At 47.4% G+C, this 24,807-nt stretch overlaps 1 protein-coding gene across 3 annotated transcripts in view; it reads right to left on the bottom strand.

Annotated features, from left to right (window-relative positions):
• Window positions 1-24,410, bottom strand: part of STK35 (serine/threonine kinase 35) — a 46,010-nt gene extending 21,600 nt beyond the window's left edge. The window contains exons 1-3 of one of the 3 annotated variants that reach the window (XR_009522098.1): window positions 23,846-24,410; window positions 22,652-23,252; window positions 8,965-9,714 (exon numbers count right to left, since the gene is read on the bottom strand). Coding sequence is in view for 1 of the 3 variants with exons in the window: in XM_060031107.1 (XP_059887090.1) it covers window positions 9,002-9,714; window positions 22,652-23,252; window positions 23,846-24,151 (1,620 nt within the window). In the remaining 2 variants the exon portion in view is untranslated. Of the gene's footprint in view, window positions 1-8,611; window positions 9,715-22,651; window positions 23,336-23,845 lie in introns of those variants that run through there. The other 2 variants (XM_060031107.1, XR_009522099.1) reach the window with 2 other exon arrangements.
• Window positions 24,411-24,807: the final 397 nt, after the last annotated feature.

Below are 24,807 nucleotides of genomic sequence, written 5' to 3'. Positions count from 1 at the left end.
GGCATTCTCTCCAGGTCCTCATCTTGAATGCCCCTCCGACGGGACTTCACTACAACGACAGTCCCCTCTCCCCTTACCAGCTGAGTCCTGTACCCAACAAAGCCTCAGTGTGCCAGGGCGAGTTTCACACAATCCCTGAGATGTGACCTCCTCACTCACCACCTGGCTTACAAGGTGCCCCTAAACCTATCTTCAAGAACCAGCCCAAGGCACCACCTTCTCCAGGAAGCTTTCCCTCCACTCTCTCCAGGCTTCCTGTATTTCTTCCTGTATTTCTACAACTAAATGTTGTCTTAGGTCCACAGCTAACCTGTGAGCTCCTAGAGGACAGCACTGGGGTCTACACTACCAAGACCACCGCTGGGCAAGCGCCTGTCATACGAGGGCTCCTGCTCACCAAATCTGACTTGGCCTCAGAATCTTTCAACGCAGGGCTGCAGGCAGCCACATCAACAACAGGGACGAATCATGAAAGCCCTCGGCTTTGGCCAAGAGTCAATAAATGAGCTGGAAGATGGGTCAGGGAGAAACCCAGCAACCCTGCCATTTTGCTTTGGATCCTCATCAACCTTAAGTGTCCAGGCTAAGCTCACTCAGAACGGGCTTCTGCCAGGTCCCGGGGAACAGAGACAACACGGTGCCTTTGGGTCACATCAGAGCCCTTCCTTGTCCTGGTGCATAGACTGTCCTGTCAGCACCCCCTCGGTGCCAGTGCTTTCCTGCTGCCCCCAAAGGGGATGCACTTTGGGTCTCCCGCTTTCCAACCTTTTGGGAATTTTAACCTCTGCCTGCTTGTGTGGCTTCTGCCACTGTCGCCCGGCCCTTGGTTATGTGGGTGCCTCACCATCCCAGCCTTGCCTCGCCTGCCCATGTTTGAGGCTGTATCAGTGTGACACAAGAGGAATCAACACACAGGTGATCTCACCTGAAGGAGCAGAAGGTGGCCCTGCTGCGGTGTGCTGTGCCGAGACTGTCAGACTCTGAAAGATGCCCACGGGCAGCACCGACACTAATACCTGGGGGCCTCTTGTGTGGAGATAATAGGAGGGGGAACCCACCTATAAACCCATCAAAAGCTGCTTTCAAAGAAGCTGTAGGAGGCAGGATAGAACAGTGGAATTTCCAGTCAGCTATCAGGTTTCAAATCCTGCCTCTGAAAACTGTGTCAAAATGATTCTCAGCTTCCTCATCTGCACAACGATGGCAGATAACAGAACACTTACTGCAGATGATGTGATAATAAGATACTCTATGTAAAAGTACTTAATTCAGGGCTGGAGATAAAAGGGCAGGGCCTCTGCCCTGCACAAGTCAGAGGGCCCCTCAAAACAGGTTTTTAGAACCAGAGCTGTTATTGTTGGAGGGAGTATCTGTGTCCCTAGCGTAAGAGAAAATGGGAGTTGGAAAGACCCCAACCGTCAGGCAGCTTTGCTCACAGCTGGAGGATTACAGGCGCTATTCTGATTTGCCCAAAGGGATGCTGCCTAGGCTGACAGGAGCCAAGGATGCCAGGGAGGAGGAGAATGTGAGCAACAACAGCCCTGGGGCAGGCCTGTCCCCTCATGAATGCTTTGATGTCCTGCAGAGCTTCAAGGGACAGATTATCCTTGTGGGCAACCAGCCCCATTACATAACAGACAGCTCAGTTTCCTTGTGTTGAGACAGCAGGAGTGACAGACAGAGAGGGCAACAGCGGGGGCAAAAGCTGGCGCCCAGGGAGCTACCTGGCCTTACAAATACCAGCCTTCCCCACCTGGGGGATCTCCCAAGAAACACCAGTAGACAGACCCAGAACCAAGGGATGGCCTGCACACCAATGGTTCCTAGAACTGCCAGGTCTTCAGTGAACGCTGAGCTTTACATTCCCAGGGAAAAGAGCAGCAAACCCACAACCCTCTGCTCTCACACAGCTCCGTGAAGTCTAGTGAGACAGGGTAGAAGCAAGGCTGGGGCCTCCAGTTATAGACAGGGACTCAAAAGATGCTCAGCAGTTCTAGTTCTGCTTGGATCTAAGAATTAACAGTCACTGGCTGAATACCAACACCCCCGCCCCCAAATCTAACTAAAACTTCCGTTCTTTCCAAGGACCTAATCATCCACTTCAAGGTGAGGCTGGCACTTCCCTCTTCTGCTCCTCCCATCCTCCCTTTGGGCAGTTCAAGGCTCCACCAGACACTAAGAGGGATGAGCCTCTGGGCTGTGAGAATCAGACTTCTGACTTGGGTCTCTTCGGCAGTCACACCCTCTCCGGGAAGTCTTCCTCCATCGCTGTCCTTTGGGCTACCTAGGTGTTTGCCAGCACACTCTGAACCTTCTCAGAGTAGAAGAAACAACCTCCCAACTGGAAACCAACTAAGTGCCAGGCTCCTCCGGCCCACCTTACTCAACTCAGAATGCATTTCCGGCCCCATCTAGTGCCGCGCAATATACGTGAGGCTCAACTGTTTGTTGAATTTTGAAAACATTTGAGATTTACAGGCAATTCCATGAGGCAATACACCATACTGGTTACAGCCATGGACTTGGGCCTGGGTTGAAATCTAGGCTTTGACCCTTACTAGCTCTGAGAGCTTCAGGAACTTACTTGAAAAGCAGTAAATGAAATAATGGTCATAAAGCACCCAGCCCAGGGATGTCCATTAATTATCATCATCTCTGGCACTGTTGCCCTCCATCAAAGCCTTAGCCTTCTAGACTCAGGAGGTGAGGCTCCAAGTGGGGGTCTTACATTCTCAGAAGCTAGGTCTCACCCATGGTCTCATCCTGCCCCTTCCCACAGGGAGGGCAGTCCTGTGAGAGAAAGGCCTGTCTTATGTGTTCCTGGGTTAGTTCCGATGGCTGGGTCAGGAAGTCACACTCAGAGATGGGGACTGGAGACCTCTCTAGTCTTGGGTTCCCAATTTCGCACTTAAAATCTTAAAAATTTACCACCACCCGCCCCCCTACCCCAGATTCTGTTTTGAAGACTCTGTTGTTTAAAACAAACCACATTAACTAAACATTTCCCCCCCATTTTTAAGTTTTTAGTCTTACTTTTGATTAACTCGATACCTATAATGTGACACAATTTGGGTATAATTCCAGCCGAAAGGAAGCGAATGACCTGAATTGGCTTCTACAGCTTCAGTGTAAGCATACGTGCTGCTTGCTGCCCGTGAGATGAGCTGAAAAAGCTTTTGAATCTCCAGCAAAGGGGTTCGACTAGGGGTTTAGGAATCCTCACGTTAAAAAACCTCAGATCTCATAAAACAGAAACAAAATCTGAAGCCCAGGTCAAGGGGCCAACTGGATACCCAACATGTTAGCCCAGAGCCACAGCTTTGGACCCTAGGCCAGGGAATAATATATCATTTATTACTTCAACAAGAAATTAGGCCCGATTTCTTTCTGATGCTGGGCAGCTACCAAGATCGCATATGGTACAAAGAACATTCTCTGTGACCCCTTAGGTCACAACAACATCTGATTTCCTTCAGCAGACCTGAGCTGCCCACTCCAAATAAACATCATTCAAGGCCCTGGCTTCAAAAGGCCCTAGGTAACTGAGGTTTGTGTATTAGACAGCAAACTTGGCCATGAATGCAGAGTCCCTTATCCCACAGCAACCTCCCCGGTAACATGTGGGCAGTGGTACCTGGAACATCAGTCTGGCTGGCTTCCTGCTTTGGGTAAGGCTTTTGGATGGATGGTAGGAACCATTAGGGATTATTAAACATCTTCAAAAAGTGACAAGTAAGAGAGACCTAGGACCCCTCACTGAGTAACCTTTAAAAACAGAGACATTTTTCTGGAACAAGCAATTGGACAGAGTTGCCTTGACTATAGCTTTGTTTCAAAGAAGAAAGCTATTTGGCAATCCTCAGAAACAAGGCAACTAAACACCACCATCTTCAGAGGAACGGAAGACAATGCTTCCACCTCAAGCCCAAGCGTGCATCTAAGACTGTGCCGTCCAGCATCTCACTTAGACTGTTTCTACGGGGCACTTTCACAGCCTCTTGCAACTCCCCCAACAGCCTCAATCAGATAAGTATGATCTACTCCACTTTATGGATGATGAAACCCAGAGACGTAAAACAACTTGCCTGAGGTCACAGAACCAGTAAAGCACAGAAGTGGGACTCGATTCTGGACAGTCCACGAGGCAACACTCCTTTCAGAGGAATCTCATGTTTCCAACCCAAAGTGCAATTCCATTCATGGTTGCAAAAAACTGAAACCATTTAGCCCCAATTTAAACATTACTCTGAAATCTACAATCCTAGATTGCTGAGGCGTTCCTTCACCATTCCTTCATCACGCTGTTACTGGGAACGACTGGGTTTCCTTTATGCAGCTAGAGTCTGACCCACGACAAAAAGTTTCATAGGAAAGCTGGCCAGGAATCAGGACACACAAGTTCTGCCCCTTCATTTGGGACCTTGAATAAGTCCCTTCTTTCTAGGTCTCTCCCTACTTCTCAGCTCCCCTTCACAGTAAAATTCCTCAGGAAGAGGCATCAAAATGTAGTTTGTAGCTCAGCAGTACACGAAGCCAAAACTTTTCATAGTTATTTGCCTTTTCCACTTTCATTCTCTCACAAGTGTACTGTGAAGTTTTCCAGAAGTTACATGATGAGTGACATAGCACCAGTCTACAAAGCAAAAGCAAATAAGAATCCAGCTGACTATCAAGGCAGTTGTTAAGATTTGCAAAAATATAAAACAATGCCACTCTACTCACTAAATACGTTTTTGAAAAGTCATTTTTCATAAATTATGTATGTTAATATGTAACTGAATTACTATTCATTTGAAAGGAATGTTTAAAACATTTCTCAGTTTTAATTTCTAATACCAATACCCGTAGATATAACCCAAAACAAAAACTCTGGAATCCTCAATTTCAGGAGTGCAATGGGGCCTTCAGACCAAAAGCTTTGAGAATCGTTGGCCTACTCTCTCACGGTCTCCAATTCCACCCCTTCATTCTCTCTGAAACCCACTCTAGTTAGGGTTCTCCTCATTATGAGCCACCAAAATTGCTCACGAACACTAATGACTTCCCAATCGCTAAATCCAATGGTCAGTGGCCAGTCTCATCTCATCTCACTCAGCCTACCTATAGAACACGCCACGGCTGATTCCTTCCTCCTCCTGAGGTCTTTTCTCCACCTGGCTTCCAGGACACCATGCCCAGGTCTCCTATACCTCTGGCTTCCTTTCCTTCTCTCCAAGCTGTTTTGCTTTGAAATCTTCTCTATGCCCACTTTAGAACCTTGGTCATCTCAAAATTTGTACCTCTAGACCATTCTCTCCTCTGAATTCTAGACTCATACAACAGCCTACTCGACCTCTGTACTTGGTCACCAGTGATTATTTTTCTTTTTCTGCCGAGCTGCATGGGTATGCAGGATCTTAGTTCCCTGACCAGGGATGGAACCAATGCACCCTGCAGTGGAAGTGTGGAGTCCTAACCACTGGACCACCAGGGAAGTCCCTCAACTTCTGTACTTGGATTCTAAACAGGCATTCCAAACTTTCAGATGACCAAGACCTAACTTTCTCCAGTCAAATCTGTTCTTCCCCATCTCATTTGATCCTCTCTATCCTTCCAATGGCTTCCAAGGCCAAGAACTTGTAGTCATCCTTAATTCCTCTCTCTCACATCTTACGTTCAATCTAGCATGAAACCGTGTTGGTTGACTTCAAAATTCACCCAAAATCCAATCATTACCTCCCCTGTTCCACTGTTCAAAGCCACCATTATCTCTCACCTGGGTTATCATAGTAGCCTCCCATCTTGTCCCCTCACTTGCTCCCTTCAGTTTACTTTTAGCACAGCAGGTACAGTGATCCTTTCAAAAGATCAAACATCATACAGCTGAAAACACACCAATGACCAGAAGATTAAAAGCCAAAATCCTCACAGTGGCCTACAAGGGCTATTCTAGTTGACTCCTAATTACCTCTCTAGCTTCTTTTCCTATACTCTCCTCCCTGCTCACTCTATCTAGCCTTCAAGCTATTATAATGGCTATTGCCTCTGTCTGGGATGTTTTTCCTCCAGAAATCCTCATGGTTCACTCCCTCTACTCCTTCTAACCTTTGCTCAAAGGTCACTGTCTTAAGACCATCCCTGATCTCTTCCACTTGGAAGTATACCTCCATCCCTCACCTCCCTGCATTCTGATCTCCCTTATCCTGGTCTATATCCCTCCACTAACCCACAGCTAAGTTACGTCTGTCTCCCCAGTAGATGTAAGCTCTACAACTGTAAGAATTTTTGTTGGTTTTGCTCACTAATGTATCTTCTGTGCCTGAAATAGTCCCTGGCAAATAGTTTCTCAATAAATGTGTTGAATGAATATATGGAATTAGCTTCTCCATCTATAAAGCTTGATTGGGAGAGAGGGGAGTTTAGACTCAATAGTTCCTCCCAGCTCAAGCCTCTGATTCTCTAACCAGCCAAATACTCATTTATACCACAACTGATTTGAACCTCTGGCACTACAAGGCTCAGCTCCTGGTCACAAAGACCAGGGCCCTGGACCCGGCCCACAGTTCTAAGTGCCCAGCTAGGACAGGGCAGCATAGGTACCAACTGACCAAGCACTGTCCTCATTAGTTGTCAGAGTCTGGGACACTTGGCCGTAACTATGTTTCTGATCTTTTCTCATCCCAAGGTCACCTATTTCTCCTACCTGAAGCAATCACTGCTATTAAGCTTTAACTTTAACTTTGCCCTGCAACAAAGCACAAATCCCAAGTGTGGATGTCCAAGTGGGAGCCATGATTTCAATTAGTTATGACAACCCCATAATCCTAACCCAAATTCAGATCCCTCTTCCAATGACAACCTTCTTTCTACCCCAGGGCAAACTTGAATTCTAAGAGGTTTTTTTAAAGTAGAAAAGATGAGATGGAAATGGAAAGTGACAGCATGAAATACAATTAAAATACTGTCTAGCCAACGCTTTTTAGGCTCGAACATGGTACTACCCCAAACCTAGCTTTAAGAACGCTGTTCTCTTACTCACTGGGCAGTAGGACAAACTGGCCTGGCACCTGGAAGATCATGTTTGTGGAATGGAAGAATTAAACCTGGAGTGACTCATTTGAGAAGTAAGTTCACTGAATACTGAAGCATAACCAGGCTCAAATCAGCATTAACCAATACCAACCAGAAATGTGAGGGTGATGAAGGGAAAGAAGGGACTAAGAACCCACCTAGGTAATGGAGGGCTCTGTGCCCCAGGTGCTGAGGCTCCTTCCTCATGACCACTGGGATCTGCTTCCACCCCCTATCACCTCCTCTCAAGCCTTCAGCAAAATCTAAGTCTAGCTTATTTCCAGTTTGCCATCTTGATACTAAGAAAAAAGGGGCTGGGGGGGAGAAGGAACATGAGTTAAGATATACCTGCCCTTAAATTAGTAGGATCGTGGGTAAATGACTTAACCCTTGCAGGGTTGCAAAGGTGAAACAAAATGGTACATGTGAAAATACCTAGCATTCATGGTAAGTATTCAATGTTCTTTTCTTTTCCATTCCCTTTAAGGAAAATGAATCAAACCTGACCAATACGCTAGCCAGCATGTATATCTACTGACATTAATCTCCCAACATCTATTACTTCCTTCTACTTCAATATTGGCCAGTTGCCTTGCCAATTCTGCCCCAAAGATCCAAGCACTCCTCTATCCTCAGTGCTACTACATTTAGGTTCAACAACATCCCTTACTAGCGTGAATCAAATAATTGGTCCAACTGGTCTCCCAATCTCCGGTTCAAATCAGCTTACACATGCTGAAGCTCTTAATGCTACATTGCTCTGCTCTGCTTTGCATATGGCTCCCAAATGCCTACTAAGTCAAGGTCAAATTCCAGGGTCCCATGTTTCACCTTATTTCTAGTCTTATTTCCCTTGCTCACATCTCAGACTCTGGTCCAACTGAACTACCAGTGCTGTTCCTGGTACACACTTTTGGATTATCCACCTCAGCTCTATCCACGCTCCAGCAGGCCACTGTCCTCCCCAACTACCACCTGTCTACTACATCCTTCACTACTCCAAACTGCTGGAGGCTCTCCAATATGCTAGGCTCCCGCTGGCTTCAGGTCCCTTGCAGAGGCTAGGCCTTTTACCTGGGATGCTCCCCTCAGCTTCCAATTCCCTACTCTTGCTTCTGGGCACTATTCCCTGAAAGGTCAATTTCCTTACGTTCGTTGCAAAGCAACTATGATAAATACTGATTTAATGTTTCTCTCCTTGACTAAGCCGCAGAAGTCATGAGGATGGGGTATGTTTTCTGATTTTGCTTACCACTGTTATCCCAGAGCCTAGCACGGTACTTGACAAATGAAAGCCCACAATCAATCTGTTAAATAAGCAAAGATTTCTCTAAAAGAATAGTCACTCACACACTGTTTATAGTATCTAAAATGGAGAAATGGACATGTGCTGTCTGAAGTGGGAGAATGGTTACGTTACTGTACCTATAATAGAATGTCAAGTACTGAAGGCCATGCTTTCAAAGTATGACATGGAAAATGCTTGGGTTAGAGCTGAATGGAAGAGCAGGAAACTAAACCTAAAAGAGCATGATCTAAACTATGCAGAATTGGATGTGCGAGTAGGAAGGATACAAATTGGGGACAGTGTTTATATGCTGAAAAAAATGTCCGTACTTCTTTTGCACATTTTCTACAGTAAGCATTTATTGATGAGAAAGTATTTCTAAAAAACTTAAGAGACTCAGCTCAAATGCAATGTCTACTCAAAACTTCCCTAGACTTTCTCATTTGTACTCAAATAACCCCTCAATTTCTTCATTGAGACTTGGGAGGAATCTTTGGTAACCAGCACTTAGTTCTCTTCAACGCTGCATTTGCCCCCAACTCCATACCCCCCGCCTCCCTGGGCTCAGATTGAAGAATCCAGTAGTCCAGGAAGTGTGCATGCAGAACAAAAAGAAGTACACTCACCTAGTTTAAAAACACCCAAGATGCTTTGCCCTGAATTTTAAGCAGCACATGTGACCTGGTCCATTCTGGTTTCAAGTTCAAAGGCATCAGGCCGGTCCTGTGGGTTAGCAGCTAACATATCTTTCAAGAGCTGCTTGATCCCCTCAGACATGGAAGTCCTGCGTTTCTGGGGGATGTGCAACTCCATCTTTGGGTTTTCTAGCAGCGCCTCACCAACAGGGACGATCTCAGTCCCCTGTTTGATATAGGTCCCCAGGAGCTCCTTCTTGGTCTCAGAGTCAATGAAAGTGATTCTTTCTATCATTGCCCAGATGATAATGCCCAGGGCAAAGATGTCAGCCTTGGCTGTGTAGTGTCCCTCCCAGACTTCAGGGGCCATGTAGAAGTCTGAGCCACAGGCTGAGGACAGCCAGTATTTATTCACATTCACATTTTTGTTGTCTTGATTGCCCTCTTTACCTCGGGGGGCCAGCCCAGCACAGACCTTGCTTAGTCCAAAGTCTGCCACCTTGAGGATGGGGGTGCCAGACCGCTCTGTGATGAGGATGTTGTCTGGCTTTAGGTCCCTGTGCACGATGTGGTTTTTGTGCAGGAAGGCAATGGCGCTCGTGAGCTGTAGCATGAAGCTCTTGTTGGTGGCTGGGTCCGGCCTCCGGGACAGGACATACTGATTCAGGTCTCCACCTTCACAGAACTCCATGACAAACCAGAGATAGCAGGGCTCCTCAGCATAACCCAGGATCCTTTCTCCTAAATCAAGGGAAGACCAGAAAGAGCCCAAGTGAGATGGACACAGTCACACCACTTGTAGACTAAAGGGCTATAGCATATTAGAGTAGGAGTGACAGTGATGATGATCGCTCCAATCCAAGAGGACCAGCATAACTGGCACGGAGCCAACTCTGCACAATAAGGCCCATCTCTACTCATACAGGGTGAGTCAAGTGATAACAAGATAAGGGAACCCTGGTTTACTGATGATTAGCCAGGAGGCAACTTAGTTCACCTTTCCCAGTTTCCACTTTTGCTTCTTCACCTGTAAATGGCCATGTGTAACACAGAGTACCAACACTGGCACCTGACGTTCAATTTAATATTTACTACCACCCTAGGAGGTAGGAAGAAATAGCCCCATCTAATAAAATGAAGAACCTGAGGCTCACAGCGACTTAAGAGTTAACAGACTCAAATCCATGACTGCAGCGCCACTGTGTTTCATTATACTGTCTCCAAACAGCCAGCACCATACCACCCACGTCTCCCAGGGCTGCTGCTGAGACGAGGGAAAATATGTGAGAAGACCGTCAAATGTCTGTTACTCCATGCTAAGCCAAAGACCTTCCCTCCCTTCCTTCCTTCCTGCCTAGTGTAGGGATTCTTGCCGATGCAACTAGAATGGCACTACAAGTTTATTTCAGACACACTCCAACTCAGTGTTTTCTGGTAGCCCACCACATGCCTAGCACAAGTTAGGTAAGTGACAGGCCCATCTCTATGAAGTTTAGTTTGAAGGAGATAACGGATGTTTAAAACAGCAAGCATCATTAGCTGTGCATCTGCATCAAGGTCAAGTTTTACGAACAGTGAAGGGTGGGTAGGAGTCACCAGATCTAAAGAAGTCCGAAGGGGCAGGACTTGAGTGACCCCTAAGAGACAGGCAGTAAATCAGCAGGGAGAAGCCAGAAGGAAACTCTAGGCTGAGATGGGATGGATAACGAGGCACAGGAATAAACGGACCAGAGAGGTGTACATAGGAAGTCTGAAGTGGATGTAAGATGTCATCAAGTTATGTGGAAACTTGAAACTCCAGCTCTGCCTTCCTCAGAAAGTCTTTCCTTTTGAACCACAGAAACTCCAGGAAAGCTGCTGACTGGCATCTCCAAACAAATCCCAATACACTTTATAAAGCAATTAACGGTACACTGAAGCCTTAGCATGAAGTTATTTGGTGACTGCAAGAGCCCAAAAAGCTTGAGCCTAAGTAGGCAGGTGTCTCATCTTGCTGATGAGGCTGGGTCAGCCCCAGGTGGTCACATGGATCATTCGTGACTGAGCCAGACCCTGAGGAAAAGTCCTCTGATCCCCCGTACAGTGTCTCCATTCTACCAAAAATGAAGGCTGCAACCCCGCACACAGCCTCTGCCAGAGGGTTTCTTTCACTAGTCATTTACTTTATTACAAAGAGAATGGGTGATCCAGATGAGATGTTGCTAAGCCCCGAAATTACCAAGGAACATAGCCTACAAAAAGCCAGTGGTCTGGAAGTTCTAGGTTGATCCAAGAAGATGACTAGACGGACAAGGCAAAAGCTTTAGGTTTTTCTGTTTTGTTTTGTTTTGTTTTTTTTGTGGTACGCGGGCCTCTCACTCTTGTGGCCTCTCCCGTTGCGGAGCACAGGCTCCGGACGCACAGGCCCAGAGGCCATGGCTCACGGGCCCAGCCGCTCCGCGGCACGCGTGATCCTCCTGGACCGGGGCACGAAACCGTGTCCCCTGCGTCGGCAGGCGGACTCTCAACCACTGTGCCACCAGGGAAGCCCAGCTTTAGGTTTTTGACCACGATCTGACAGACCACATTTCCCCTGTAATTATATAATTTGTTTATACTGCTCACAATCAAAAGTCATACAGGTAGAACTAGTTTAGGGCAGATTTTTTTTTTTTTAAATCAGTTGTTTCCCATCTCATAATCCTCTTTCTAGGTCATCTGCTCCAGTAGGCTGAGGTTCTATCTAAAAGGACCCCAGGGACTTCCCTGGTGGCACAGTGGTTAAGAATCTGCTTGCCAATTCAGGGGACACGGGTTCAAGTCCTGGTCCAGGAAGATCCCACAGGCCGCTGAGCAACTAAGACCTTGAGCCAGAACTACTGAAGCCCGCTGTGCCTAGAGCCCATGCTCCGCAACAAGAGAAGCCACCACCATAAGAAGCCCATGCACTGCAACGAAGAGTAGCCCCCGCTCACTGCAACTAGAGAAAGCCCGCATGCAGCAACAAAGACGCAACGCAGCCAAAAATAAATTAAAAATAAATAAATAAATAAAAGACTGCAAAATGAAGTGGTGATCTGAGCCCTGATCAATCAACCTAGACTCCCGAGTAAAGACCCATAAAAAGGAGAGCAAGAAATGTTTGGGGGTGGTAGAGCCAGAAAGGAAACTATTAAAAAGGCATCAAATTCCTTCTGCAAAGGCCACATCAGAAAACAGTGAAACTTCTGGTGGGGAAATAAAGGGTGGGGAATGATGATTATTTTATACACAAAGTTGGTAACTATGGCAATTGAAATAAAAAGACAACAACTCTGTAAAACAGACTACATATAAGTCCAGGTTATGAGAATCCAGGGAAAGAAAAAAAAAAGGTAAAAAAGTGCCCTCAGTCAGTGAGTGAGTGGGTAGATGAGACCTGGGATCGAGGGACTTGCTCTGGGGAATGAGCTAAGGTCAGGAGACGCCAAAGAAGGGGGCTGTTTGTAGAGATGACAGAACTGGACAGGAAGCAGACAAAGCATCAGTGAGCATGACAGAATGGAAAGTGGGGGACGTAGCTACTTGTCCCAGAGACAAAAAGCACTTTGCACAGGGTAGGACCTTGGGCTTATTTCATGAGAAGCTGCAGTATGTGTTTTCATGAAGGAATCCCAACTGCCCACAAAAAACATAAGAGGCATGTAAGAATTCCAGCCCTTTCCTTCAGGCAGATTGTCTACTGGGCCTCTCAGCTACCTCTCATCACAGCCAGATGGAAGGAGGGAATGCGGCACTCAACGCACTGGGTGCCATTTCTGTTGAGAAGCAAGTAGTAGAAGAGCACACAGTAACAGAAGAGTAATAGAAGACCAGAAGACAGGAGTCTAGCTTGAGACCCCAATTCTGCCCCCGGTTTACTGGGTGGTTTCGAGACTGAGTATGATGGGAAGATAGCTAGAACCTGGGGCAAGTCCCTGAACCTCTGAGACTCAGTCTTCTCATCCATCAAATGAGAATGACACTTACACCACATACTCCTGAGTTACATCACAGTCGGCAGAGTATAAGGTACTTTGGGGGAATCACATCCTTTACCATCTCCTACATCATCATTCCCACCAGACCCCAGCCAAGTCCTAGCAAGTCGCGGATTTCAATACTCTCAGTGCTGGAGGCCAGAGAATACAGCTTTCACACGTTAGGCAAAAGATGAAACTGAGATCAGAAAATGAAAATGGATGATGATATCACATTTCTCAGGCTGTAATAGCTAAAATCCATATTCTAGCCAGAGCAGGCCACTTTTATTTGGGGTGACCTCTCTACGTAAAAGGTGACCCCTCTCCCCACATCTGTGCAGGTGCATCTGAATGTGTACCTTAGGACCCAGCCTGAAAGCTAACCTACTCGACATGTGCCTGATTTCCCAGGTAACTTTCCTCTTCTGACCTGCCAAAGCCCAAGTCTCATTTACCAGGGTGACTGCGCACTGGGGAAGGGAAAATGGTCAAACTTCCAGGGATTATCGAACACTGGTTCTAAGCTGACACAAATTCCTGGAGACTCAAAACGTCACCATGGTCCAGTCAGGGTAGGGGGCCAATAGAGGTCAGGTGACCAGTGGAGTTTCAGCTCAGGTCTGTTTCACAGCGACCCCAGTGGGTCACTGAAGCCACCCTGTGGTTACTTCCCCAGTTTTGGGATGTAAAACTGGAACAAACAGATGCAGACACTAGTAGAATCCTCACATGAAATTCAGTTTTTTGAACTGATAGAAACAAACAAAATTTACTTAAGTTTTATAATTCCCTTGTTTGGTATAAATCTGACAGTTCTGTAAGACTAAAAAGGGCTGAAAATTTAGCTGCCCAGAGCTGTAGAAAAGAGAGTGTTATTTGAAGGTGATAAGGATTTGTGGCAAATCAACCTTTGAGAGCCCACTGGGTTCCAGGAACTATTTATCACAGCCGTGAGTGGTTGGTAAGGTGCGATCCTGCACAGCCACATCCCTCCACCAGAATGTGCTAACTCCCAGGTTACAGGGGGCAAAGAAATGCACTTTGATCAGCGGCAGGCCTACCTTCAGGGGCGTTTTATTACCTTTCCCAAGTCCAGTAGCCAGAAGACCACAAAATAAACTCTGTATTTCAAAACATATCCTACGCCACAGTTCAAAGGGAAACAATTAAAAAAAAAAATCAAGCAAGGGACTTCCCTGGTGGTCCAGTGGCTAAGACTTGGTGCTCCCAATGCAGGAGCGATCCCTGGGTTCGATCCCTGGTCAGGGAACTAGGTCCCACATGCTGTAACTAAAAGATCCCACACTCGGCTATCAAGATCCCAAGTGCTGCAACTAAGTCCCGGCGCTGCCAAATAAATAAATTTTAAAAAATAAAGTTAAAAAAAATCAAGCAGGTGCCTCGCATCTCATTACTCATGGGCATAAGCAGTGGCTGAAGTCTCCCAACAAAATGGGCTGTATTCAGAAACTTGAGGTCAGGAGGCTCAGCATGACGGTAAGTCAGTATGAGCTGTGGAAAGGCAGGCACTTCCTGGAAAGGGATACAAAATACTCAGAATTTTATAAGCCTATTTCCAAGCATCCTCCAGAAATTCGACTTTTTTTTTATATTGAAATATAGTTGATTTACAATGTTGTGCCGATCTCTGCTGTACAGCAAAGTGACTCAGTTATACATGTACATGTTCTTTTCCATTATGGTTTGCCACAGGATAGTGAACACAGCTCCCTGTGCTGTACAGCAGAACCTTGTTGTTTATCCCTCCCCTATATAATGGCTGGCATCTGCTATGCTCTAGTGTAAGTACACAGTTATGCTAGAGCATGCACTGCTTGGCAGACCCCAAACATGCGATGAGCAAAAGCCTCTGCCCTTATGAAGGCTTCCAGCCATTGGAAGCAGAATGACTGCAGCTACGAGAATAAGGAAGAGGAGGCAGCTCTGCCTGAGGGGTAGGGAAGGGTGGTTAGGACGAGAGAAGGGCAGGCTGAGAGTAAGCAGCTCATGCACTGTGTTTCCTGGGGTGAAGAGAGTGAGCACACGGCACAGGGGGGTGTAAGCGTGCAGCGAGGGACCCACGTAACCTGGGGTAATCACAAAAGAGATGTGGTAGGAGATGGGGAGAAATGAGGCTGGAGGTGAAGCTGGAGTCTGCTCATAATGGTATCTGGCAGACTACAAGAATGTGAACTCTAAGAAATGGGAAGTGACTAAAAGTTCTTTAAGTATTTTAGAAAGATAAGCTGCTTATTGAAACTAATAAGTCACCAATGTAAAGTTAGATGTACCGTTTAGGTAAGACATCCAAGCTGTTGACAACACTCTGGTTTGCCACTGACTGAGTTCTGATTTCAGAGATGTTAACATGTGGAAGAACACGTCTGAGAATCGACGAAACAGGTTCCCTCTGGAGGCAAGAAGAGTTAGAAGTGGAAGACAGACTAGAGGCCAAGAGATGCATCAGGAGGTCCTGAAAGCTGAAGAAGTGAGGGCTGGCCAGGGAGGAGGCAGGAAGGGGATGGGAGAAAGGTCTTGGAGGTTTAGAATCAACAGAACTGAGCAACTCGTCACTTCACATGTGATGGAAGGAAGGAAGAAGCCAATTCTCTCTTCTTACTCCCAACTTGCATCTACGTACATGACCCTTTCACAAGTGAGGAAACTGAGGCTCAAAAGATTAAGTAACTTGCCTTCGGTCTCACTACAGTCTCACAGAGGCAGACCCCAGAGTCTCCACAGCCTGGATTCCTAACCCTGATGCTTTACTGCTGCCTCTCACTGCCTGCAGCAGAAGTTAACACCTGGATGTTCCACTTCCCACTGTGACAGTTCCTCCTTAAGTACTCTTATGGACGCCCCCAAGGAGTTCAATGTTCCTTAAGTCTCCAGTATTGATAGGCCAACCACATAACTCACTGATTCATTTTTCACAGAGGATTAATTATGATTTTGATAAGCATGCTGAGATAAACAATTCAGCAATATTTATCACAAGTCTTCAAAATGCTCAACACGACATAAAAATCCCACTCCAGGAATTTATTCTAAAAGAAGAGTACCAAAAAGGCAAAACAAAAACAAAAACCTACCACTACCAGCAACAAAAGGGCACACCAAGCACTAAAGACACACAGAACTGGTATTCCACACAGCACAGTACAAGTAAGGAGTTAGAACAACTGTCCACGAGTAATTAATGGTTAATAATGGCATTGCCACTTAGTTGAATGCTTAAAGGGCCATGTTTTACTTCAACAAAATTTACTTAAAAAGCCAAAAGAGAAGATCACATAACACATCATAAGCATGTTTAATGTGAAGTGAGACATAAGATATAAAATTTGGAAGTTATGTTTAAGAAAATATTATAAAGGAATCCAGAAATGAGGTTTGAATTTGTTATGACCATAGCTATCCCTGCTGATTAAATAAAAATTTTAATATACAACTTTTAACTAAAGAAGTGGTTCAGAAGATCAGTCCTGAGAAGATGCTGAAGATGAGGACCATTCAGCACATTCTCCCAAAATGAGCACATAGACCAAGCCCTCCTCCCAGCCTCAATGACCTTGAGCTGTGTCACTATAAAGAGGCTGGGTCCAGTGTCAACACCACAGGGTGTGTTCAATTCAAAGTACTTCATTAATCAAATGTCTTTGTGCACTACGGAACACACCCGCTCAGGGTGGCTGCCAGGGCAAGATGCAGTGTCCTGTAGAGGCCAAGAGGCCAGTTAGGAACTCTCAGGCCCAGGGGGAAAGGAGAAGGAGCCAGCCAGGCCTGGGGTCAAAACCACCCACTCCCACACTTTCATGGCTAATGTGACCCTGGGCAAACTGCTAAAAAAGACCCCATGAATATTTCATTTTCCATAAATTGGGAAGAGACACTTACCTCAATGGGCTGTTGGGAGGCTTAATTGTGACATACGAAGCCTCTTGCAAGGTGCCTGGACACCAGAGCAGACAACTACTGGGTGTTAATCATGTTAAAAATTGCAAAGACATCTGGATATAAACCTAGAGCCTGACCTTTCACCACTGTGGGAATGGACAAGTTACTTGACTTAATGGATCTTGATTTTCTTGTGTGTAAAACCAGGTTACAAAAACTCCAACCTAAAGTGGAGAGGATTAAATGAGAGGATGAACCATAAAAATCTAAGGTTAGCTATTAGGACTTGGAACATTGCAAGGCTCTTGTTAAAAATGCAGATTCCACTGGCCAGGCAGACTGGGGAGTAGGGCAGTCCTGGTTGTTTCTCTCTCCATGTGCAATGGTCCTTGCCACATGCCTAGCCTTACTGCGTGCCAGGCTCACTTCTGGTTTACCCTTTTACAACTCCTCCTTCCCTCCTCTAAACTTAGTCCACATTCCTGCCAGCTGTCCCCCCTAAAGCACCTCTCACGGGCTGCAGTGAAGTATCATTGGTTGTGCTGTGCCCACCTCCTCCCTTAGACTGGGCACCACAGCGGAACGAGACCATGTCTCTGGGCTCCCGCAATGCACCTCACACACATTGAGTAGGTGATCAATAACTGGGTGAAATGAATCAAGATGAGAACTGTTAGCTGGAGAGGCTTAAAACAGAGAAATATCAGAGAACATTCTAGTATAGGGCATGAAGAATGTTTAGATTAAGACAACTATGTAAGCATCCAGAATTTGTGAGTTACTGAGGAGGGCCCGTGGCTAAATACCACCAAAAGCCAAGTTCGAGCTGAAAATAAACTGATGTTCTATTGGGAAGCTAAGCTCTCTTTGAGAGTGTACTTACACTGTAAAAAGCCCTACCCAATACAATGCCAATTAATCAAAGCTCTCAAGTAAGTGTTGCTTCTATCTCCTGGGGCTGGTATCTAAAACCCCCAACGCACACAGAAGGAAAGCAGTCTGTCAGTAGCAAGAGAAAAGGAAAGTCTGTGTGGTTGTCCCAAGACAATCGAGAGCAGAACAGAAAGGAGGCAGAGGGTCCCTGGCAGCTGAGACCTAGCGGAGGCACCAGTAGAAATCAGCAGTGCCACAAGTACTGGTTAACACATAATTGAAAATAGATAGTAGCCATTAGCTTCTGAGTAAAATATGATTACACCCATTTAACAACAAGAAAAACAGGAGAGCCCAGAACTTAAGCCACCTGTCCCAAGAGTGCAGCGCAGCTGTGAAGGAAAGCGGACTCAATCCAGAATGCCGGGGCTTGGAGCCTGGCTTGGTTCTGCTTAGCTGCTATACATCGGGCAATGTCACTAACCTCAGCGCCTCAAGTTGTCTCACTCGTAAAATAGGGATAATTATAGTATTGACTTCAAAAGGTGGTTACGAAGACTGAAACAGTTAAGAGGCATAAAGCCTTTAGAACAGCTCTTGGCACACAGCAATCAGTGAGTTTTAGCTTTTATTAACAGGGTGAAACTGGGACTAAGACCTTCCGACTCCCAGTCAATACCAATGTTCTACTGTATCCCATTCATTTCCCGGGACCCTAAATGCTGCCTTTATATCTAGGTCAGGGTAGCCGAAGACTACCATTCAGCTCCCTGCCTTTACCCAGGGATCTCTAAACTCTGAGACCCCAAAGCTGCAGTAGAGAATTCAGAGGTGCTTTCCAGCATCCTGGGAAGGGGGCACCCAGCTCTGAGCCCAAGATTTCCCTGGGCTCTCAATGGGCTGAGAGGAGTTTGCAGGCCAACAACCCATCCACTAAGACACTGGCTCCCCCTCAGCTTCCTGAGGTCTACCTCCTTCCTTGCTTCCCCAGGCCTCTATGCTCCCAGAGGGAACCTCTACTGTTTTCTGGGACACCCACCACTCATGACCTTGCACGACTGTCATGGCCAAGCCTTCTGCATGCCTCGTGGAGGAAACTCTGCATAGCTTCTTCTAGTGCAGTGTATGGCTCACAGTCACACCGTGCATCGGCGTGCAGACAAGACTGCCTCGCAAGGGCCAAGATTCCCACCCATGTGAAAGCCCCTCCAGGTATCTTGAGTACAGCAAACGTCAAATAATTGGTCAAGCGGAACACGTCACGTTTTACCAAGTTGGGATAAGCTAGGTTCCTGGCTTTTCCAAACTTCTAATTATTCAGTTTTATGAGCCTTGACAGTTTGTTGTGGATTTTTTTTTTTGTCTTTATTTGCTGCTATTTGTATAAGGATCAGTGTGCACTTTGTAGAGAGCATCAGAATTTCTGAGTTTGACAATGAGCTCTGGCATGCCTGCTGTCTAAGTGGCAGTAATCTTGAATTCAGTTTTAGGTGCAATCAGGACAGGGTCCTTTGGCAATGGAAACAAGGGGATAAAAGCAAACTGTTAACCCTTTTTAAATTAAAAGTTCTTAAAAGTTAAACAAAGCCACCAACCCATCAACCAAATAATTTACAGGATTGTTAATCTGGTTTAAAAAAGCCTGGGAGACTGGTTTGAATACTACCACTAACTCATCTGGGGCAAGTCCTGTCTCTTTTCTGGGCTTCAATTTCCTTCCCTGTGAAACAGAAGGCCAGATCAGACATCTAAGATGGCTCACTATTGACTGTCTGAAACTTCTGTTCTCTATTTAATGCTCTGGGTAGGACTTTTTGGTCTTTGTTCAGAGAGAAAGGAAAGACATAAGACACAGAAGTCTATCTAAGTGGAGAAGATGAAGAACTGCATTAAGAAGTCCCCTTACCCCTTTTTTGATATTGGTTTATTCATACATAATTTTTTAAAACTAGAGAAATGCCTTCTAGTGGAGTTGATACTTGGAGAGGGGGGAGGAGAAAGGAGACAGACAACCATTCTCTATTTGTTCTCTATTTGGCCAAACTGTGAAATAAATAGCAGTCTCTTCTCTACCTATTCATGTGTTCCTAGGCCCCCTTCTTTCAAAGCCCACCTTCTCTGCTAACTTCTGGCTAACTCCTGATTCTCATTCTTGTTAATATGTACAACACAGAACAAAGCCATTAATGAGCCAACTTGCCTTTTCTTCCATGACCTTGATTAGCATTTGAGTCTTCTACATGTCCTCAAACTTCAAATTAATTCCTTTGGGACAAAGAGTTTTTTTTTTTCCTCTGCAAATACCACCATAGGGACCTCAGTAAAAGTTTGTGGATTTGGTTCATTGAGACTTTAAGGCAGATTAACACTTTTCAGTCTATTCAAAATTATCCGAAATTGCAGGAGTCGGGGCAAGAGGTGACCGCATCTGTTTACAGACAGAGCTGAACCAGATTACTTGCAAACTAGAAGGAATCTGCCCCGGCGGCATATCAGGACTGCTAAATTTTGGAAGCTGAAGTCAGGAAAACTTAACCTGGAGTAATTTGGATATTTGTTCTCCACTTTAATACTGATAGCAAAAAGCTTAACGCCTGTTAACTGCTTGTTAACTTTACACTTGACACATAAATCTGAATATCAGTTTATAAGCAGAGGCAACATGCATCGTCTTTACTGCTCTCTCCCTAAGCCCAGAATACTAACTGACCCATAGTAGAGGCTCATATATTTAAGACTCCAAATAACTAAAAGGGACATATTAAGTATGTGGGCTAAAGCAAAATACTTCGTTTCTTTTAGGCCTCAGTTTTAGTTCACAAAGGGAGGAAGAAAATACCAGTGTTTCTGTCAACTTGGCGCTGCCTACAGTACAGGAAACAGAATGTGTTCCATGGTCAAGTTTGGGAAACTTGAACAGGAACATTGTGAATTTCGAAGGGGATGACAGTGGAAGAAGATTCAAAACGTAACCTGAACTTACTGAAGCAGCAAATTTCTCCTCATCTGGAGCACTTGTTGACATTCCCAGGCTGCACAGCAACCCTATGACAGAGGAACCCTCACCCTATTAGTAAAGGAATGCTCCCCACAGGTTTGAAACAACTTGTCCCATGCAGTCAGCTGAGACAAACTATGACTAAAAGTGAGTCTAACCCCAAAGCCTGTGTTATGCTGCCACTGTTTACTGCGGAGTTTTGACAAATTCTACAAGTGAGGAAAGTTTGAACAGTATACGTAGGGACACAAAACAAAGACTTCCAACCCAGGTTGAAGTTTCAAAACTGGTATCAATGAGCTGAGGATAGAAGAGGATCCTTTGGAAAAGCAAACTCCTACATCCCAAGGCAGTCATGTAAGTTGGAAGTCCAGACCATTCATTAACCACAGAAAAGACAGTCTGAGAGTGAAGTGAAGAGCCTGTAGAATACAGGTAAGCTGAAAGAATCTCCTGGAAAAGTCTTTTCAAAACAAATATATTTACCCTGGAGAGAGGGTGGGCTTTTCAGGATGGATGGGGCAGGGATGGGCATAAAAAGTAGAAGCCTATTTTGAAAAAGGACCCCGGGTAATATTGAGCATGTCCTCAATCCGCTGTCAAACAACTGACCTGAAACAGGACCAGGAGTTCTCTTGGGATGGGCCTGGAGGATAGTCAGGCAAAAGCTCCAAACAAAACGCCCTATCCAACCCCACCCCAAATCCTACCTGCTCTTACTAAGGTCAGACCTAGATCATCCTTTGGGGAGGGAGGAAACCATTACACCTTTTAAAAGGATTGAGGCCTTGAATCAAGACAGATCTAAGTTCACATCGCTTAAGCTATGAAAAATTGTAAACAAACCAGGAGTACAACCATACCTCCCTTACAAGCTGATTAACCTTCATCAACTTAGGTTCGTTCACCTCTAAACCTTAGTTTCTCCACTTATAGAAAGAGAAGAGGATTTACTTTTCAAGTTATACCTCAAGTCACTCTGTAAGAGATCTAGGGCAGAGCTGGGTCTCAGATTAGCAACTTCTCCCCTGAGGAAGTCTCCTCAGGCCTTCCTAGTCCACTGGCTCTCTCTTCTATGAACAGACCCTTGGCTACTTGTAGTTTGAACAAGGCACGTGAGCACTCAGGATGCACACACTCCCTAACTGCAGTTAAAACCCCGAAACCAGGACTAGCCCTCCCAGGACTGCAAAATCCCCTTGCTTCACTGAGCCCCATCGTCCCTATAAATAAAACCACTTGGAAGCCAGCCTCAGAGGGTGGCTGTAAAAGGGAAGAAAAAGATGTTAGGTGTGTTGTGTGACAGCTCTCGACCCACCTGTGGAGTTATTATTCTGCAGGCCCCTAGAGGACCTAGGCTGAAAACTGCCGGTTTGCTTGACTGCCCTGGGATGAAGGGCTGGTGGGGGGTGGGGGGGGGGTCTCAGAGGAAAAGGAAGACCAGGAAACAAGAGTTAGCCGGGTGGAGCCGGAGGGTGTCAGGATTTTTGGAACCAGACAGGGAGCGGGTGTGGGTGGGTCCAGCAAAGTTTTTTTGTTTGCTTTGGGAGGGAAACAGAAGAGGCCCTAGAGTGTGAGGGGGCTCGGCAGTTCTTCCACCGACTCTGAACCCAACGCTCTCCACTCCCAAGTCCGACCTTAAAAGTGCTACACGTTTCATAGTAATGGTTCACACTTATGGAGCACTTCCTACGACAATGGTTAGCACTTAATGAGCCCTTGTTATTAAAATCCCAGCTAACATTAGTGCCGGGGACTAATCATGGATCCGGAGAGGAGAGGGCGGCCCGAATATCTGCCCCGGAAAGGAGGGTGTGTCGGGTCCAGGGCGACAGAACCGGGACCAGGGTCTAGGGGTCAGTTTGGGGCGAGCCCAGCAGATTCGTGGGTCCAGGCCATGCGTGGCCAGGGCGGCCCTCGGCATTCCTACCTTTGAGCGAGGTTTCCACCAGGCGCAGGTAAAGCTGTGAGCTCTTGTTGCCGTGGCTCATGCGCTGGGCTAGCCCGTTGCGCTGCAGGACGCACTCCTCAAACTGCACGACGTTTTGGTGGCGCCGCTTGAGGCTGGTCAGGGCCCAGAATTCGGCTAGCGCCAGCTCCACGTTCTCGGGGGCGTCGCAGCGGATCTTCTTGACCGCCACCCGGGCCCCGCTGCGCCCGGCCACTGCCTCGTACACCACGCCGTAGCTGCCGCGCCCGATCTCCGCCAAAAGGCTGTAGCGCGGCCGCGCCGACCCGCCGCCGCCCTCCGGCCGCCGCCGCGCCAGGTAGGCCTCGCCCGGGGCCTCGGCCGCCACCGGATCCATGGCCTGGGCCACAGCCGCCGGCCTCAGCTTCGCGCTGAGCGCCCGCGGCACTGGGCTTCGCCTTTTCCGCTCGGGGCTTTGTGTACCTCTGCGGGCGCCGTCCTCCTCCCCCGTTTCCATGGCTGCGGGCGGCGGGGGGAGCAGCAACGGCGCTGCCCGGGACCCCCCTGCCTCATCCCTCCGTCCGGCCCCGGGACGCGGAGGAGCGGGACCCTGGATTGTGACCTGCGGGCGAAGGAATCGGTTAAACGACCAGGCCAAGGCCGGGAGGCAAGCAGCGCAGGCCTCAGGGCGTCCCACCACCTCCTCCTCCGGCCGCCACGGCCCCTTTAAGACGGAAGGCACGGCTGCTGACTGAACGGGGGAGGGGAGGGGAAAGCGGGAAAGACGAAACCACGGGGCACTGGCTCAGAGGGGGAGCCGGAAAGAAAAGCAGAAACTCCCCGCCTTTTCAGTTAACTTATTGTATAGCAATACGAGAAACAAGGACTCGCAGCTTTCGTGACTTATGAAAATCGCCCTTAAGAAGAAATTCGGACTGTGGAGATCTTTTTTCCGCTTGGCTCCCTCTGGGATGCCCCTCCCCGCGTCCCGCCCTGTGTTCTCCCGGGTGTAAACAGTCCATTGAATTAAGCCGGAGCGGAGCCCAGCGGACCGACCCAAGTCCCGCCGGGCTGCGGGTGTAAGGGGTTGGCTTGAAAGTCCGGAGTCCCTGAGCGCGCCCAACCGGGGGCCCAACTGCCCTCCCCAGACGCCCGAGGCGGCGGGCGTAGTTCCAGTTTGGGTGCTAGCTTTCACTCCGCGGACCGCGCCCTTACCTGGCCTGCGCCCTTCCACTTCCGGGCAGCGCGTTTCCCCTCTAAGGCCCCCAGCTGGGGGTGGTCCGCTCCGGGCCAGGGCTGCTTCGGGTACCTAGCCGGGCGAGAGACCGTGGCCCGCGTCGGGCGTGCGACAGAGCCTGTTGCTGTACGGGTGACGGCAGCGGTGCTCTCGAGGGACAACTGGGCGTCAGGGCTCCCGCGGCTCTCCACGTGTTCGCGCCAGCTGAGCCCTTTACGTAACCTTTTTATATAAGCCGCACGTCCCGCCCGCACTCGGGCCAGCGGGGGCTCCTGGTGGCCCATCCCCCGGGAGGCCAGCCGAGTACTGCGCCGCCGGGGTCCTGCCAAGGTCGGCCGACCAGTAGCAGCCGGGTGAGCCCACGCGGGGCCGGGGCCCAATCACAGGCGAGAACACCCAACCAACAAAAAACTGGCGCCAAATTCCCGCGATCGGGCAGCGGCCTCCGGTCTCCGCAGCCGCCTGCGCACCGCAACCTCCTCTCTTCCTTGCCTGCGCTGCATGAAGAGGAGCTGTACCCAGTAGGCCCTAATAAATACTGATTGGTTGATTGGATTGGTCGGTTTAATTGATTCATAGGTCTTGCCTGGGAACCGCCCGCACTGGGATGGAATCCACGCCCAGTCTCCTATTAAGCCCCTTGATCCTGGGCAAAACATTGCCCCACTTGGAGCCTCAGTTTCCCCTTCTGAAAAATGGGTAGACTCGGCCTTGCCTCCCAGGGTTGATAGCCCCAAATAAAAAATATATATATTATATAAAATATTAATATATAAATAAATATTAATATATAAATATTTAGATTTTGATATAAATCTGAAGTGGCTAATTGGGTGCAGGGCTGAGAGTGCTGAATGTAAGCTCCATTTAGACATGAATCTTTAAATATTTTGTTACTGCTTTGTACCTCAGTGCCGAGTAGGTGCTCCATATTTGTAAA

Source organism: Delphinus delphis, chromosome 15 (assembly GCF_949987515.2).
Source record: "Delphinus delphis chromosome 15, mDelDel1.2, whole genome shotgun sequence".
Classification (NCBI taxonomy): Eukaryota; Metazoa; Chordata; class Mammalia; order Artiodactyla; family Delphinidae; genus Delphinus; species Delphinus delphis.
Note: the sequence above shows the minus strand (reverse complement) of the source record. Positions and strands in the feature narration are given on the sequence as shown.